Genomic DNA, 17,259 nt, shown 5'->3' with positions numbered 1-17,259 from the left:
ACTACCTCACCATGAATGAAGTAAGTGGGTGTGAGTTGGCCGACTATTCAATGCTAAGGTAGAGAACTAAACCAGAAGAAGGCAGAAGGCCACCACTAAAAAAGAGCTTCTGCTCTCTGATGGTCCGAGGTTGAGTTTACTGGAGTTACCGTACCTTACCAGTCACTACTACTCCGTTACTATGCGCATACTAGTACAGATGAAGGTAAATCACTTCTTCCCTCCGGCTTCACGCCAATCGTGTGTTTTTTTTCCCGCCTCATCCTCATTTTCTTTTCCAGTTTCCTCCCAACCTCAATTTCAACCGTCCTTCCTGCGTATGCGCCATGTCCCTGTCAATCGCATACCTGAGGTTATCTCTGTAATTTGTTGTCCGCTGCCTCTCTTTTTCTAGCATCCCTCTTTCCCCCCCACCTCCCGTTCCATTGGATGTCTGGATTGGGTCATTCGTCCATTGTCGGAGCCCACCGCCCCTGAAGATAATAATTGTTGCCATTCACTCGCACCAACAACAACACCGACAACACCGACGACAAAACAAACAACACTCACCACCACCATAATTCCCAGAGGTACGATCTCACACAAAGTCAATCTTCCTCCCTCCTGTGTTGATCACAGGTTTTCTGTGAGGTAGTGCCAGTGTTCGAGCTTGCTTTCCATGCTCCATCATTCTGGACAATAAGGGGAGCAGCAAGCAAGTGCTTGCTGCAGGAGACGAAACGGAAGGTGTGTGTCTGTCTGCCCGTCTGCCCATCTGCCAGTGCTGTCTGTCTTGTCTTGTTTCGTCTTGCCTTGCTGCCGGTCTGAGTGGTAGCTTGGCTGCATTCACTGCATTCAATGCCAAACGCCCCCATCATGCCTCCCCTCTTTTCCCTAAAAGACTAAAATAAAAAATGATTTCCCTTTTCCCTTCTAGCGGTGTCGCGTCGCGCATTCGTCCCCCCTCCCCCGGTCATTTTCATGCTTGCACTCTCGTAGCCACACTGAAAATGGGGCAGAGGCTAAACGATCAATGCTTTGGTGTCTACAGATCTAGGTCCCTCCGCATCTTCCGCCAATTCGGCGCTCTCTCCGCCATCGCCGCCGCCATCCTCCACTCAGCAATTCAGCTTCAGGGTTGATTCACATTTGACTGTTCCATTGACCTCGTTTCCTACTTCGCCTCGAGTGTCGAGCTTTTCGACCGCTGATTCCCCTGGCCGGTCAATCTCCCGCAGCGTAACGCCGAACCCCCCGAACTCACTGCCCGTCCTACCCAAATACCGAGGCGCTTGGGAATCATCGACTTCATCACCGGAGAATAGAAGGGCAGAAAGCAGCGTCTACTATACAACCGCCTGGGGCTCGCCGTATGCCGCACCCAGCCCTCGGACAATTTCGTGGTCATTGAGTCAGTCCGCCGTTGCTGTTGATCGTGGTTCCGGAAATAGCTCTCCGGCCTCGATGCGCAGTGGTGTCCAACACGGTCTTGAAACGAGTAACACCGATCTTCTCAGACCTTCTGCCCGAGACAACTCAACCCGACGCCCGTATAGCCGTCTCTTGAGCCGGTCACCGTTCGGTAGGAAAGGAGGAAAGTCGATCAAGGATTTCACACAGGACTGGATCAATCAGTACCTCTCAGGTCAACCCAGGACTGAGCGTGGTAATTGGCTAAGTGACGATTCGGGAAGCGAGGCGCCCTCGTTCTTCACAGCGCAGAACTTCGCGGAAGACACTTCTGACGATTGGCTGGGCCTGGAACAAGACGCCCGCGACGAAGATCTTCTGAGAACTCCAACTCTCGCCGACTTCGGCAGCCGAAAAGCAGTCACCGGTCGCAGTGAAGGCAGCAGGAGAAATAAGGAGTACCAACACAAGAGAACGGATACGTTGCGGCAGGAAGACTTCTGGGGTTTCGCCTACGATAAGGATCCCCCGTTGATAACCATGGATTCCACAGACATACACACCGCCGCCGGACCGTCGCAACACCAGGCTCCATCCTTATCGATAGAGAAGCCGTTGCCTCCACCCCCGGTGGACGAGGTCAGAGATGCCCCATCGAGTACGGAACACTTTCCAGAATCCATCGATTCCCCGGCTGTGAAAAGCCAGGGATCTGAGCAGAGCATTGTCCAACCGCCCGTGCAACGACAAAGGAAGAAGCTTATTTGGCGGGGGAAAGTATGCAATATCGCGCTACCGTTCGATGACAGACGAGGCACCGAGGAGTCTGGCTACCGACTTTTGACTCTCGATGATGTCGAAGAGCGATTGAGGAGCCTCAATGAACAAGGCTACGACACCCGCGGGTTCAGTGTTTCTGCATCGAATGACTCGACAGATTTGGAATTGGGTGGCTTGAGTCGCCCAATTTTTCCTGATCCAGGAGAAGTGCACGAAGAGTTTGCGTCTGGGAGTTATAGCGTCGGTATTCCTAACAAAGCCGATTGGGATGCGTATGTCGCCTTCCTCCAAGAGGAGAAACTGCGGGCTCTGGGCGTATCCTTGGGAGATGACGAGCCCAAGCCGTCCATTTCACCCGCTATGAGCCAGATGGCCTCGTTCCCTGGCTTAGTGTCGTCGCCCCCGATCCCAACAGCATCAGCCGCTAGCAATCCGTTATCCATGTCTCATCACTTCTCCCCGCAATTGAACCAACCTGGAAATCCCGCAGCTGGCTTGGGTTCGCTGGCTTCTCCGGCCTCACAGTTCAGTATACAGACACCGTTTTTGGGTGTGGATCAGAATCTCATACCGCCATACTCTATGCCGTTTCAACCTACTCCGCCGGCTCAAAATTCCCTTACACCTCAAAGTTTCTTCAATCCTCGGCAACCTGGCGCTGGTTCCACCTTGCCTGGCACGCTACCTAACCTTACCTCGATCCTGTCGCCCGTTTCGCCTTTGAATGAACAAAATGCTTTCCAACCCAGCTACAACGATCCCGCATTCGCGGAGCCTGGCTATGGGGAGCAAATGGGCCTTCCGAAGGATGTGTACGGCGATCACGATGTGCTTGTTAATGCTACTGAAGGCCATCTGTTACGCCCTCTTCACACTCCCACAGAGAACCTCGATAATTTCCATGCCTCTACTGTCGAAATTGCCCAGCCCACGCCCCGCGGTCACAGTCGCGGCCACAACCTGAGCGAAACACTCCAGAAGGGCCTGGACAGCTTCACTCCGGCCTACCACTTGGAAGAATCTTTTGACAGGCAACCATTCGATGACGGCAATCGCGGACAACATCTGGGCCACTTCGATGGCAGTGAGCTTCTGAAGTCGCAGTGGGCTTTCGGAGGAGACAACATGGGTGTGCAGCAGCTACCGCATCACATGCACCAATTCTACGACGGGAACTATTCTGGAGAGATCGCGCATGAAGGGTCCGACATCGATACCAATCCAAGCCTTTCTGGCACACCTAGGCATGGGCCACATGCCAACAACGTGCCTTGGCATCAGTCCAGACCTAGTGGCAGCTCCTATATTGGCGGACATCGTTCGAAGCTTTCAACATCGTCTCTCAATGTTGACGCTAAAGAATTTAAACCCACTGCGGCGCCGTCATCCCAGCCGTTCGCAAACCAAGACAACTCGTTCCAATTCCAAGCGGGCGGGAGCCCTGTATTTACATTTGGCTCACAATCTGAATTTGAGCCTGGTAACAGTGGCTTCGACACGAAGGCTCCCTCCTTTACCCCTGGTGCTTCCAACAACGCCACTAAACGAACCACTGGATCGGGTGAATTCAAATTCTCCACGGCCTCATTCAATGTCGCAGCCCCTGCATTCAACCCTGGTGGTAGCACTTACTCTGCCGCGCCGCAAGAATCCACAAGTGCTGGAACCAAGATCTTCAGCGACGTCGACCTTTCCCAAGCGTCGTCGAAAGCCTCCAAGAAATCCAAAGCCATTCCCATTGTACGGCCTGATGATGTCAACGAGGATAAAAGAAGCAAGGATGAGGGTGAGCATGACAATGGCAGACCAGGTCGTCCAGACCGTCACAAGCGTGCTCGCCGTGGCGATGAACTTTCAGAGACCGAAGCCCAGCTTAGCGTGCCTGCTGCGCTAGCCGAGGCGACCAACCTTCAATCCGCTCACATGCGCCAGCCATCCCATACATCCGCTGATGGCAAAGAGAACATTGTACCTGAGGATGGAGGAGCACTCCCAGCGATCCCGAAACCTGTCTCGGCCCAAGACGACAAATTTGCCGAACGGAAGGACACTCCTATCAGCGAAGCTTCCACCTGGATTCCTCAGGAGATGAAGAACGAGAGTGCTGTTGCAGCGCCAGAGTCTGAATCTGAAATCAAGCACACAGAGCCGGAGCCGTTGCATGAAGTCCAGAAATCCATCGAGCGCGATGCTGTCCAAGAAGAGCAAGGGCGAGCTGTTCCGGTACCTGCGGATAAAGTCTTATCATCCACTAAGTTGGGAGCTGCTATCACCCAGGAACGCTCGAAGAGTTCCGCTAGCCCTCAGGCCACACCGAAACGTGAGCGATTGCCCGAGCCAGCTCATCTGGAAGATGATGAAGACTCTCCCGATGAGGAAGAGCTTAATGCTATCATGGAGCAGCTTAACGACGATTCGGACGTCGGTATTGAGCGGATAAGCACACCTCTGACTAATGGTCGTGTGCCTGAATCTGTCATGCATGTGACCAAAGAAAAGCGCCACGTTCCTGCTGAAATCAGAAGCGAGGCCCCAAGCCCAAGCCCAGGACGTGGCCCAGCTCCTCACACATTGGACGTTCCTAAGCTTGACTTTGAAGCTCAATCGCAGTTCTCCGCCTCTCCATCAAAGGGTGCAATTTCTGGCTTCCCCTCGCCGATTCGTCAGCTTGTGAGCCGTACCGAGCACATCAGCGATTGGGACGATGTAATCTCCTCAGGCGAAGATGAGAAACTGGTAAACCGAAGCAGGTTCTTTGATCGCCATATCAACGACCTCGTGGGTACAACTATCGACGAACGGCTGAGGCCATTAGAGCGAGCACTTGGGGTGATTCAAGAGTCTGTCATGGCTATCCCATCTGGCTCTCATACCAGACTTTGGAGCGCATCTGCCGACGGCGACAATAGCGATGCTGACGACGAAGAGGATGTGTACGAGGAAAATGAGTCGTTCAGTACAAGATCACACATGCGTCAGAGAGAAAAGCTTGATAAGCTGAAAGCGGTCGTTTTGGAAGCACTCGCTGCTCACGCACCCCAGCAAGTCAAGGACGAACACGCGGTTTCCGAACTTGCCCAGCTACGGGAAAGCGTCTCGGCGTTACAAGCCCTGACCATTCAGAAGTTGTCACAGGACCCGGTAACAGAGCTCAGAGAGATGATGCAAGAGTTGGTTTCAAGCCAGCGTGATGCGCGTTCGTCGGAGACGGATGAGGTTCCCGCTGAAAGTCTGATGCTCCAGATTGAAGGCCTGAAGAACATGCTTCGACTATCTGATGAGCGAGCGGACCAAGAGTACAAGCTTCGCAGAGAAGCCCAAGACTCTGTTGCAGAACTTCAGCGGCTTCTCAAGGTGGTTGAAGAAGATGCTGTTCGTCATAGTGAGGCTGCAGAATCTGCTGAGGCCCGGTTGCTGCACTTCAAGGCTGAGAAGATCCCTTACTATGAGACTGTTCAGCACAAGGCCGATACGCTTGAACAAGAGCACGAAACCTTGAAATTCACTCTTGCCGAACTCTCGTCCAAGAACATCTCGCTCCAGGGCACTCTCGATGAATACCGGGTCACAGCCGACAACTACAAGCGAGACAGCGAGCAATCCAAGGCTGCTCTTGAGGAGGCCAAGGCCGAGAACAAGAGTCTACGTGGCATCGTTGAGCAGTTGAGGACACGCCTCGAAGATGGTATGAGTGTCCGGCAGAATCTCGGTAACAAGCTGGATCGTCTCCAAGAGGAGATGGCGACGGTAATTCGGGACGTGACTCATGATCAATCTTCATGGCGCCGGCGGGAGGAGGAGCTCAATTTCAAGTACAATGAATTGCGTGCTGCTTACGGGCGCGAGACGAAGCTGCGCGAGAAATTGGAGTATGACATCGATGGGCTCGAAGAAAAGGAACGCGAAGCAGCGAAGCTGAAGTTTATCTTCGGTCAATCCCAACAAGAGAATGCAAGGCTTGAAGAGCTGGTGGCGAACTTGCGTCTGCAGAACCACGATTTGGAGCTCAAGGCGGCTCGGTTCGAGCGTGAGTTCAATGAGGCGCGCGAGAGCAGTCGCATCGAAATCCAACGCACCAGAAACTCACTGGAATCGGATCTGGAGGCCGCTAACAGCCAAGTCAACATCGTACGGGCTGAATTAGAAGCACAGATTCTTCGCCTGCAGAGCCAGATGGACAATGTGCGACTCGACAATGACACGGCTCGGGAACGCTACGAGATGTTGTTGGAAGAGGCGGCCGAGACAAAGGTCAATGCCCTGGCAGCGGCCGCTCAAGCCCAAGAGCTGGCCATTGAAGAACAGCGCCGAAACCACGAACGCGTTCTCAACGATCTCCGGGAACGCCACGCCCGTGCTCTGCACAATGCCTCTGAGGATAGACAGCGAAACGAAGGTCATCTGCTGGAACGGTTGGCGCTGTCCGAAGACAAGGCCAACCATCTTCACGACCGAGTCCAGCATCTTGAGGAAAGACTTCAGATCGCCCAGGAAGCTGCTCGTGCTGCCGCGGAAGCTGCTCAGTCTGCTAAGTCGGGCCCTGCCATCGCACAGTCTACGCATGCCAGTACGCCTTCGATGTCATATCCCAATGGCTCCATGGTCCCTGAGAAGATTTCCCCTCAAGCATTGAGAGAATCGATTCTGGTCCTTCAAGACCAGTTGCAGCAACGTGAAACTCGCATTGAAGAGCTCGAGCAAGAAATCTCTACCGTCGATAAGGAAGCGCCCAACAAGATCAAGGAGAGGGATACCGAAATCAACTGGCTGCGTGAGCTGCTTGGTGTCCGGATTGATGATCTTCAGGACATCATCAACACCGTGTCGCAGCCATCCTTCGATCAACATGCTGTCCGCGACGCCGCCATTCGCCTGAAAGCCAATCTACAGATGCAGCAACAGGAGAGAGAGAGAGTGCACTCGGGACAGGCTTTCCCGAGCCTTCCTTCGCTTGCGGAACTGACTGCTTCCCCGCGCTCGCTTCCACTTGCGGCCGCGGCGGCATGGGGCAACTGGCGCAAGGGGAGGGAAAGCGTCGGCTCTGAACAAACACCATCCAAGCAGGGAGGTGCTGGTTCGTTCCTGTCCGGGCTCTTAACGCCTCCTGCCAGCAACCTCCGCCAGGCTTCGTCCAACTCTAGTAACCTAGCACCAACGAGTGGAAGACGCCCATCAGAGACTCGACCCTTGAGAAATTACAACACAACACCCAAGCAACCGTCCGGGCGCGCGAGCCGAATGCGTGAGCTTCCAAGTACTCCGCCTCTTCTCCGGCGATCAAGCTATGACCACGACGCCGAACCGACCGACTATACACACAGTTCTTTCCATGAGGACACGGAAAGCACGGCTGACGGTCTGGTATCAGCATCACCACGAGAGACAATCGATGGGCCTTTCGGACCTCAGATCACATCCCCAACCTCATCATCATCCTAGACTGTCCATATCCTTTCGTCGCAGGTTTCTCCATACTTCATGTTAATAGATAATTTCAGGGCCTCTTGTTGACGAGAAGAGTGGTTCCTTGCTTTTGTTACCGACTTGTTATATCACGATGCATCTTTTACACTCTCTTTCTCCGAAGTTTAACCTTTTGGCCATCCATATCATGTGATTTATTTTGTTGTGCTGTGTGCGAGGCGAGAAATATCTTTGATGACGCATCTTCTTATTCTTTCGTTTATTATACCATATCCAATGTGTTTCTATTTCTCTCTTTTTCTTGCGTCCTAACTCTGAACTGGATACCACCCCCATCATCTTGATTTGATTTGATTTGATTTGAGACCTTTTGCTGCAAATGTGTATGTACTGTACACAAGAGTTGTTTTTCTTTTGCTTGATCTTAATTCCGGTCTGCCGGTTTGGGTGTGTCTAGAGGTACAGCATTGCGTAGTGTGGTTTGCTTTGGGTGGTTGTATGAGGATATGAGTTGGCGGGTACATAGTGCTTTGAGTGAGTGACCCAAGCGGGCTGGAGTCCGCCCCCCTTGCAGATGGGTATGGCGTCATCGCTCTTTCTTCTTTTGCTTGAGTGCAGGAACTTCGGCTTAGTGTTTGGGCGTAGTACTGAAGAATGTAGATCTCTTTTTCCCCCCTGGTATACAGTAGTACAGTGCAGAAGCAGATGTGAAGTCCCCCCCCCTCCCTCTTACCCAGTAATTGGAATTGTAGAATCGTCAACATGAAGACCCATACAAGGGCCTGTCTTTCCTCTCTCAAGACTCAGGTACTGTATATTCCACAATAAAACTCTACCTCGGTAAAGAAACCCCAGTCACTAACAAAAGTATTACCCATTACATGCGGTACTGCAATACATCATATTCATCTTCTCTCAAGGCTCGAACGTAAGCATTCTAGAAATAAAACGAACCGAACTGTGACGCGGAAATGGAGAGATCCTTAACACCTTTGGTTGCTATGCCTCTGCGCATGCCAAGCTTGCTTTTCTGCTTGTGGCTTCCTTTCCCGGGAAGAGGCAGGGAAAGTGGAAAGTGGAAGGGGATTCAAGGTTCTTCACGCCTTGCTGATTCTTTGGGTGGGTGCTCTGCTTTTTCTTTTTGCTCGCTCGCGTGATGGCCCCTTGATGTGCGTGATTAGATCTGCCACGAGAGGAGCTGTTTGGAGTTGGCGCTTGTTGTGGCTGTGATACTGTATTTGGTTTGCGTTTGTGTGTGATGGTGCTGCTGGTGCTTGCTATCTGAGGGAGGGAGGGGCGTGATGCGGATGGATTGGATGTCCTCGTCTGTGATGTCGAGGAGGAGGGACCAGGTTGGGATTTGGGGGTCTATGTCGGGGAAGTTGGGGAGTTGGGCTGTGGGGGTTGGGGTCGGGTTTTGTGGTGCTGCTGGTGCTGGTGCTGGTACTGTTTCAGGTTGGGTGGTTTGTGTTTGTAGAAGACGGGCAGGTGGATCCCCGTTCTGCAGGCTGTAGAGGTAAATTGCGCCGCCGCCGGCGATGCTGGAGTAATGGCCTGTGCCGGGCTCGTAGAGGCACATTAGGCTTGCGTCCGGGGAGATTGCAAGGAGCGGGGCTGCCGTGGTGGGTGCCGCGGTGGGGAGGTTGGCGGTGTTCCATCTGGCGGTCGTGGCGGCGTGGAGGGTGGTGGTTTTGTGGTGGGTGTCTGTTGTTTCGAAGGTTGATTTATGTCTTGAAAGGTTGGTTTGGGGGGTGGGGGTGGGTTTGGAGGGATCGGTGGTGGGGGAAGGTGTAGGTAGGTCTGAGGGGATGGTGAAGGGGGTGATTTGGGGCATTGTCGAGTGGTTTTGTCGGCTGGGAAGGAGGCGGAGGATGGTTATTGTTTGTGCGGAGGACGGGAGGGTTGGGGATGTGTCGATTTGACCGATGCAGTAGCCATTTGATCTGCTGGCGGTGCTTTCGAGGCATGCGGTGAAATATCGTCGCCATGGGTGAGCGGCGTCTTCGGCTGTGGATGACCGCTGCGGGGCCTGGTGGTAGCTCCGCGGCAGGAGCTGGAGGCCTCGAAGAGAGACTTTGTCCCTGTCGCCGGGGCTGAGGGTGCCGGCCATGGAGGCGGAGTCGAGGTAGACTTGGTTGATGGTGGCACGCCAGTATGCGAGAGAGGTAGGACCTGCTGGCTTGCGATCTGGATTACCCAGGTAGCGCACGCGGGTCGGTTGGAAAGCGGTGGTATCTTGAGCGATTGCGACGCGGAGTAGAGTGTCGTCGTCCTCGGCAAATTCGAGGCTCGCGATCGTGCCGTTGGTATCCTCGTAGTTGGCAGGCGGCGGATGGAGGAATCTGTTTTCCTGGTTCACGGTATGCTGGGCAGGGGAGGTGAGACCGTCCAGGTCTCCGAGCAGGCTATAGATCTGGATCGTCTTGTCCAGCCCAACGGCGAGGAACTGCCCGTCTGACGACAGCGCGATGTGGTGCTCTGTATGCTGTGATGTGCCTAGCACGGCAGGACATACGGATGTCCAGAGTGAGTACAAAGGTGAGGAGCGGAGGAGTTCCCAAGGACCGTCGGCGCCTGAGCGGCTATACAGTAACGCTCGTGCGCCTTTCAGCGCCACAAGCTTCCGGCCGTCGCGAGAGATGTCGTATATCGTACAATGCGAGCATTCCGGAGGGAGCTGGCACCTCGATTGCGTTCTCTGAACGCGGTTGCGACAGCCCAGCAAGTTCTGACGGACGATCTGACAGAAGTAGCTGTTCCAATCCTCCTTTGCGAGGAGATCCGTCCGAGAGGGCAGCAAGACGGGGACCTGCTGAAGGGTGTTTCGAATAATGGACGAGGTCGAGGCTGCCGTCCGCCATTTTCGACAGGTTGCCCGAGCGGCGATGTAGTCTTCCACATCGAGGTAATCGAGAATGCAATAGATGAGCTCAACTGGTAGATTTGTGGCCATATTGTGCTAGTGGGGTATTGTCAAGAGAAAGAATTCCATCTTGAGAGTCCAAAAACCAGCTCGTACTCCATTAGGCGAGAAATCCGAGTTTATATAGAGAGCTCGGGAAACCGGCTCGATTGTAAACACATGGTTCGACATGGTAGGGATATTCACCGATAAGGTAGTGGTCGATCAGAGTACCCCTTTTGTGTGACATAGGTGGACATAAAGTGAAGCAGTGTGCAGCTCGTGCGTCATCAGGTACGAGAAGAGAAGATAATGATAGAAGTGGCCGTTGAGAAAGGGCTGTGAGATGGCAGATGATGAATGATGATCCACCGGAATTGATCGACTCGGAAACCACCCAACACGGGCCGACCGGAAAACAACAGGCCATCGTCCAACCTAGCGATTTCCATGCTCTGGCCAACGTCCCAACCGGCCGAATGACGGGTATGTCGGTCTGGACTGGGAGGGTACATGGATATCAAGTGGCGTGACTGTGTAGGCATTATTATTGTGGGTAAGGCTGGCTGGCTTTGATTCCATCATATCGGGTGATTCCCCCATCAAAAAATTCCAACTGGTCGCCATTGGTTGGGACAACTGTGCGACAAAGTGATGATGATTCTTTGATGATTTCTTGATTATTTTTGATGATTTCTTACAGCCGTAATGTTGGTCGTGGTCGTACGTGCCGGGATGGCCCTCCGTTGCGTCACAGATCAAATGTAAATGTGTGATCCCGGTAATGGTATTATGTCACTTTGTATAATTAACCTTCTTCGCTAGTATTCTTCAAATAGCTAAATGTCGCCCCGCCTCGAGGATTTGAAGTTTAATGAACCTAAAAGGATTGCCTGCAATGCAAATGGTCAAGCCGGCATTTATGAATGGAATGGAATGTCCTGACCGGAATGGCGGCACATCAAAAAGTCAGGCTGGCGCCAGTACTCAAGTACATCGTAGAACCCTGCGCTACCTGATCCAGAGGCGCGCGTCCTAGATATCTGGAGCGGCAGTCTGGCATGTGGTCGATCACGGCGTAGACTCGGGATAATCTCGGTCAAAACTCGTGCACTAAGCTGCCACTTTCTGCAGGGAGTGTGCACAGCATCAGTAGTCGATGGAAACTGACAGCCCCGGCTGTGTGTAACCTACACTTTTCCAACAAAGAAGCTTGTAGGTCGCTGGAAGATTTCCTTGAGCTTTCCGTCGCTCATATGATGATGTTCTTTTCTCGCTGGTAGAGATTCTTGAGTAGTTTCAACTGTTTCACACTCATGGTCTCCTTAGGAAGCTGGCTGGGAAGGTCAACTATCGCCAGTCTCATTAAGGCCAGTCCAACGTGTCCAAAGAAACCCACGACCCGCTCGGCGGAGGTCTTGAGCATAGCTGTCAAGAGGGTGATATGAGTATCTTGGATCTGGTCGACGGGGATGGACAGGATCTTGTGCATCGATTGCCAGAACATGGTGTTAGGGAAGGGGTTCTTGCGCGTGGTTTTGCCGAAATTGCGCAGGGTGAGGGCGGCATAGCCGGCCCCGAGAGCAGTCATGCGTTCGGCATGGGCTTGTTCACTGAGCCAAGGCCCGTCCGGCCCATCCCGCCGCCAACCCACGGCACGTCGCCCGCCTTCGGTTTGTTCGCTGCCGCAAAATCCCCACAGCGCCGGGCAAAAGACACGGTATTTCGCCAAGAGGATGTCCACCATGTGGTGGCCCTTGTAGACGAAAGCGTCCAGCGAGAAAATCTGTGCGGCCACAATGCCGATCGGCTCTGCATGTCCAATGTTGATTCCGGCTTCCTGGAGGAGGCCAGCAATGAGGGCTTTGGAAAAGATGTTGAGGGCGTAAATCAGTAGCGCGGGGACCTTGTTATCGTCGGAGTTGGCGATTTCAGCCGGAGGGAAAGCCATGAATTGGCGCACATCCACCGACGGTTCGGCGATAGAGGAGGCTTTTTCGAGCGTTGTCCGAATTTCCTGAATCTAAGCAGCAGCAATATGGTTAGCTTGTTCCCCAGACCACAGCGCGAACGATGTGAATCCTCACCTGTGTTTTGTTGCCTCCCTTAGTCTCACGGAGCTGTCCAACACACTTCTGGATGGATCGCCGAATATCACCCATGTTCTGCTTCACGACTGGATTCGTCTTGCTTTCATTCCTGAGGTATTGCCGGAACTTCTTCAAGTGCTGGTGAAGTTCCACATAACGGGTGTGAATCTTGACTTCATCTTCCGTCAAGCGGCCTCCACCGACCCGGCGTTGCCTCTCTGCCTGAGCCTCCTGTGCCTCTGCTGCCCGACGCTCTGCAGCCTCTTGTTCCGCCTTCCTTGCCTCTTCTTGTTTTTTGCGCTCCTCCTCCGCGCGTCGTTCCCGTTCCTTGCGCTCCTGTTCCTCTTGTGCCGCTAGCCTCTTGCGCTCTGCTTCCTCCTCTGCCTTCTTTCGGGCCTCCTCGGCAGCCTTGCGCTCGGCTTCTCGACGGGCAGCCTCCTCTTGCTCCCGTCGCTGTTTTTCCTGTCTCTCCTTCTCCAGACGTTCCGCCTCTCGTCGCGCCTCTTTCTCCTTCCGACGAATCTCCTCCTCAACTGCTCGTTGATGGGCGCGTAGCGTCTCTTCAGCTTCTTCTAACACCTGGTCATGTAACTGCGCGACTTTGTCAAGGGCCGCGTTATGCTGGACTTCGCGCTCGCTGTCCAGACGATCGAGGCTTTCGTAGAAGGAGCGACGCTCGTAGGCTTTGACTTTCTTTAGTTCCGTATTGTGAATCTTCAGTTGCTCGAGGTCGCGCGTGAGATCGAGAAGGAGTTGTCTTGAGGGGCTATCCACCTGGGGAGGATAGCTGAGGCGCCCCATGTTGCAAATTGGTGTAGGGTCTCGATAATGATTGTTCACAGCTCAAGCGAAAGACGTGAAAAGAAAACAATCGACTCAGTTGTCAGATCCAGAGAGTGTTGACGGAGTGGATTGAAACCAGGTCAGCAACATTGGCGTCCAATCGCCGGCAAGTGATATTGGATGAGATGAAAACAGCCAATGTGTGAAAGTTGACAAAGGAGCGTAGAGAGGAACTTTGTAGACGCGGACAGGACTCGACTTGCTGGACCTAAACATCACAGGAGATTGGCAATTAGCAGATATCCCGCGCGTAGGCTCGGTACCAAATATTCACATACTTCCTACCGATGGCGGAGTGCGTTCCTACCCAGACAAGCTGGATCAAGCTTTGTAGAAGCCTTCTTCCCAGTCAATTGGCCTGTAGTGAGCGGAATCTCGGCATAGGCAGCCAGAGAAGAAGCAAACAAAGGAATGGAGGTGCCGATGTCAATGGCTGGGTACACGATCCTGTCATTCCGGAACGTTTTGCGGGAAGAACAGAGCTCCGGTGCTGAGTCATCGTGACCGGGAGATGCAAACCCATCAAACTGGTCTGCATCACCGTTTTGTGTTGACTGGGGCTACGACAGTACTCCGTGGTCTACGACTGCACCAGACCGCCTGGCTAAACATTGGATCGCTCGGTTCCCACATCTCCTCCTTCCCCCCCCGTTCCTCGGTCGGAGTCGAGCAAACACCACGATTATCATGAATCAGACGACGATGATCTGCATTCAGATCACAACTAATCTCCTGCTGGATTAGATGAGATGATAAGAGAAACAATCCCTTAAGACCTTTCACTACCACTGTGGCCTGGCTCACTTCTGACACCCTTCCTCAGTCAGGGAGGAGATGTCGACGCCTCCATTTAATCTGTCTCTCACATCCAACAGCACCTCATGGCCATGGACTTGTCCAGAGCCCCGCCTGTTTCGTACTGTGGACCTCCAGCCTGCCCACTATTGGACAAGTCGACTCTTCGGGGAGCGTATCGATACCGCTGGATACCTCGCCCACTCCTCACTAAGACACCAAGAACACCAACCAACACACTGCTGAGGACGGTCAGTTCAAGGAAAGTTAAGGGGGAACGGACCCCAAATTCAGACAAACCGTTATCGGTATTGTTTCGCTGGCTCTCGTCATCATTCTCTGATCTTACTCCCCATGCAGATGGGATCTGAGATGTAGAGAAGTATGAGTTCCTATCCGGGGTTCACTAAGCAATTCCCACATGCTAGATGCAGGTAGCCCTATTCTTGATGTGCCTAAAAGTTAAGATAGGCCTTAGTGACCTGTGACTTGAGTCCACTGGGACTCTAAGCGGTAGCTTACCGCCATACCGCACGCACTCAATCCCCTAACCCCATTCCCCATAGGCTCCAAGCCTAGTTTAGGCGCCGCGGTGCACGCAGTGGATCATCTCCGAAGAGTCAGAACTCAACGATAAGTTAATGCCGGTGCCGGATCATCAGTCCCTGCGATCAAGGATGGATGTTGCCCCTGAATATTCTACACATGGACTTTCAGAGTGAGTTAATACCAAGCGTACTGGAAGGAAAACACGTCTGTATATGAAAGAAGAGGCATACGTAGCCAAACAAGCGAACCATCCGTAGATGGAAGCTCGACTCCAAGTGGCAAGAGTGGCAAGGTCAGTGACAGGCCGAGAACCAGAGCTGTAATGGAACCAGACCCTGTCGAGCTCCAAGTATGGTAACCTTCTGGTTTAGTGACAAGTTTATCCCATCACTGATCGGATGCTGTGGTAGCTGAGCTTCTTACACATAGCCAACCCAGGTAGTAATGAAAGTCAATTGAAACACCATGTCATCTTGATTCTCTCTCAGATTGAACTCAGACTGACTGCGTGCATGTCAATAAACCCATCATGGCTATAACTACTACCATCCTGTAGTTTCTGGATCCTTTCCCCCCACCGCAGACTGTGAGAACTGCGATATCATTCACCTATTGTACAGTGTTCGACTCAGTCAAATCTACTTTGGAACGTGAGATCCGATTGACTTTTGGCACAGTAAGAACAGTAATCTGTTTGTGACTCAAACTTATTCACATTGTCTGGTATTGTTCGCGGTAGTATCCTTACAGGGTCTGCAACCTGGCCAGGTTATGACTACTAATAGCGACACTAAACGGATCTCCCTCACGCTTCCTGTCTCTCTCTCCTCACTCTCTCTTCATCTTCACTTTTCTCCTCCGTGAGGGAGGAGGAGGGGGGACAAAGTGGATGCATGCTACTACTACTACTACCACTACGGAGTGTACGGAGTAGTCTAGTTAGTGGAAGGGTAACAAGGTCAGCAGCCCTAGACTAGACCAGTCCCAGCGTTGTTTAACTTACCGGACATGAGTACTCAGTTCTTGTTGTAGCATGCTCTAGGTCACCTTACCGGTTTAGGGAAGGTAGGAGGGAAAAAAGAAAAGTAGAAAAAAAAAAAAAAAAAAAGGAAGAAGGATGGAAAGTGTGGAAAGTGTGGAAAGTGTAGAAGTTCGGTCTTGGGAATAATACGTGCCTGCTAACTCCGTCGCGAGTCGCGACGAAAGCCCCATATCAGATCCAATAATGAGTTGGGTTTAGCGTCACATTGCAACCGTCATGGTGTGCCGTTCAGAACTTCAGATTTATTTCCCTTTTGGATACTGATTCTAAGTGGTCCGTCCCTCTTTGCTACGGAGTATACCGTCGTCCACAACAGAGTACGCCGTGCACAGTACACAAGTACGCATTCGAGACTCTCACTCTTCTGTGGAGAAAAGCAAAAAGTATGCAATAATTGAAGCAACCTCAGTAGACTTAAGAGACTACTATGTAATAGGACAACAATAAAAGACTAGACAAAATAATAAGTATGCAACAGAAAAAGAAAGAAACCAGGAAAGGAAGATGACTTGCCCATACGTCCATCTAACTATCCATCCATCCATCCATTCACCACGCACCTCAAGGGAGAAGGGGTGTGTGTGGCATTGCTCAGCAGTCCCGGGAGGCACGGGAGAAATTGGATGAAGGGAGGTTTGTGCACGCTGAATGTGGTTGATCGCCGGTTCTAGTTCAACCAGACGGAAGGCAAAGGAATGGGGACGGACGGACAAGTTCAGGTACGGAAAAGTACGGCACTTAGGGGGCTGACGGGGGGGGGGGGTGGGTGAAGTGGTCAAGCTGCAATGGGTAATCATGGTATTCATTATTACCATTGTTACGGACACTTGTTACAGGATCATGCCTTCCAGACGATGCTTTGGGGCCATCGGCGGCCCTAAGTTCAAGCACGGCACTGCACCACTCCCTACTACTTACAGTAATTGACCTGAGGACGGGGCAAGAATTAGGCAAGAATTAGGCAAGAATTGAAGTACTCCCGTACCTACTCAGCGACTAACTTACTACGTACCCGGGGGAAAAAAAGGGAGGCAGAGAGGAGAGAGAGGCGGGGGCATGGATGGAAATATGGATCGCTGCGTATGAAAGCTGTAAGAGGCCTTCAGTGGCACTCACACTCAACTCTCACATCTCAAACCACTGAACTCTCTCGGTTCAATGGTTGATTTACAGTTTTACCTAATTACCCTACTGCCTGCAGTTGAAGATGGAGTCATCACGGTCGCAGGGAGACACTGGGACAAGTTCAATGTTAGGACTGTGGCAGTGGCCACACGGCCCAATCTGCGACGTGGTTAGTCAGAGAGAGCCTCCGTCCGGATCCAGTGCAAATTCCAAAATTAATCACCGAGCAGCGAAAATAACTACCCAGTAGTCAGTTATTCGGTATCTCTGTATTGATCATCTAGACAATTCTGGCACAGTCACTTTGGGTCGGCAGG

The 17,259-nt window shown here is 52.5% G+C and overlaps 5 protein-coding genes across 5 annotated transcripts; 1 reads left to right on the top strand and 4 right to left on the bottom strand.

Moving 5' to 3' along the window:
- Positions 1-896: 896 nt before the first annotated feature.
- Positions 897-7,611, top strand: BO66DRAFT_409392 (putative myosin class II heavy chain (MHC); the record flags this gene model as incomplete). Its single annotated transcript, XM_025649177.1, has 2 exons — positions 897-954; positions 1,034-7,611. 2 exons carry the CDS (start codon positions 897-899, stop codon positions 7,609-7,611), a joined length of 6,636 nt encoding a protein of 2,211 aa, XP_025506604.1.
- Positions 7,612-7,775: 164 nt separating this feature from the next.
- On the bottom strand, positions 7,776-8,313 carry BO66DRAFT_389752 (uncharacterized protein). The gene has a single exon (XM_025646854.1). The coding sequence runs from the start codon at positions 8,118-8,120 to the stop codon at positions 7,932-7,934; it is 189 nt and encodes a 62-aa protein (XP_025506603.1). The 5' UTR covers positions 8,121-8,313; the 3' UTR covers positions 7,776-7,931.
- A 213-nt stretch (positions 8,314-8,526) lies between these two features.
- On the bottom strand, positions 8,527-10,668 carry BO66DRAFT_20564 (F-box protein). The gene is made up of 2 exons (XM_025642555.1): positions 8,796-10,668; positions 8,527-8,733 (listed from the first exon to the last, which is right to left on the bottom strand). The coding sequence occupies exons 1-2, from the start codon at positions 10,547-10,549 to the stop codon at positions 8,694-8,696; spliced, it is 1,794 nt and encodes a 597-aa protein (XP_025506602.1). The 5' UTR covers positions 10,550-10,668; the 3' UTR covers positions 8,527-8,693.
- A 975-nt stretch (positions 10,669-11,643) lies between these two features.
- On the bottom strand, positions 11,644-13,809 carry BO66DRAFT_20688 (putative RNA export mediator Gle1). The gene is made up of 3 exons (XM_025642567.1): positions 13,739-13,809; positions 12,586-13,639; positions 11,644-12,521 (listed from the first exon to the last, which is right to left on the bottom strand). The coding sequence occupies exons 2-3, from the start codon at positions 13,387-13,389 to the stop codon at positions 11,751-11,753; spliced, it is 1,575 nt and encodes a 524-aa protein (XP_025506601.1). The 5' UTR covers positions 13,390-13,639; positions 13,739-13,809; the 3' UTR covers positions 11,644-11,750.
- Positions 13,810-16,024: 2,215 nt separating this feature from the next.
- On the bottom strand, positions 16,025-16,875 carry BO66DRAFT_426943 (uncharacterized protein; the record flags this gene model as incomplete). The annotated part of the gene is made up of 4 exons (XM_025650311.1): positions 16,025-16,239; positions 16,378-16,597; positions 16,736-16,745; positions 16,830-16,875. The coding sequence occupies 4 exons, from the start codon at positions 16,873-16,875 to the stop codon at positions 16,174-16,176; spliced, it is 342 nt and encodes a 113-aa protein (XP_025506600.1). The 3' UTR covers positions 16,025-16,173.
- Between the last annotated feature and the right edge of the window lie 384 nt (positions 16,876-17,259).

The sequence above is a fragment of the Aspergillus aculeatinus genome (assembly GCF_003184765.1).
Source record: "Aspergillus aculeatinus CBS 121060 unplaced genomic scaffold BO66scaffold_10, whole genome shotgun sequence".
Taxonomy (NCBI): Eukaryota; Fungi; Ascomycota; class Eurotiomycetes; order Eurotiales; family Aspergillaceae; genus Aspergillus; species Aspergillus aculeatinus.
The sequence above is the reverse complement of the archived record's forward strand: the minus strand, read 5'-3'. Positions and strand labels throughout refer to the sequence as shown.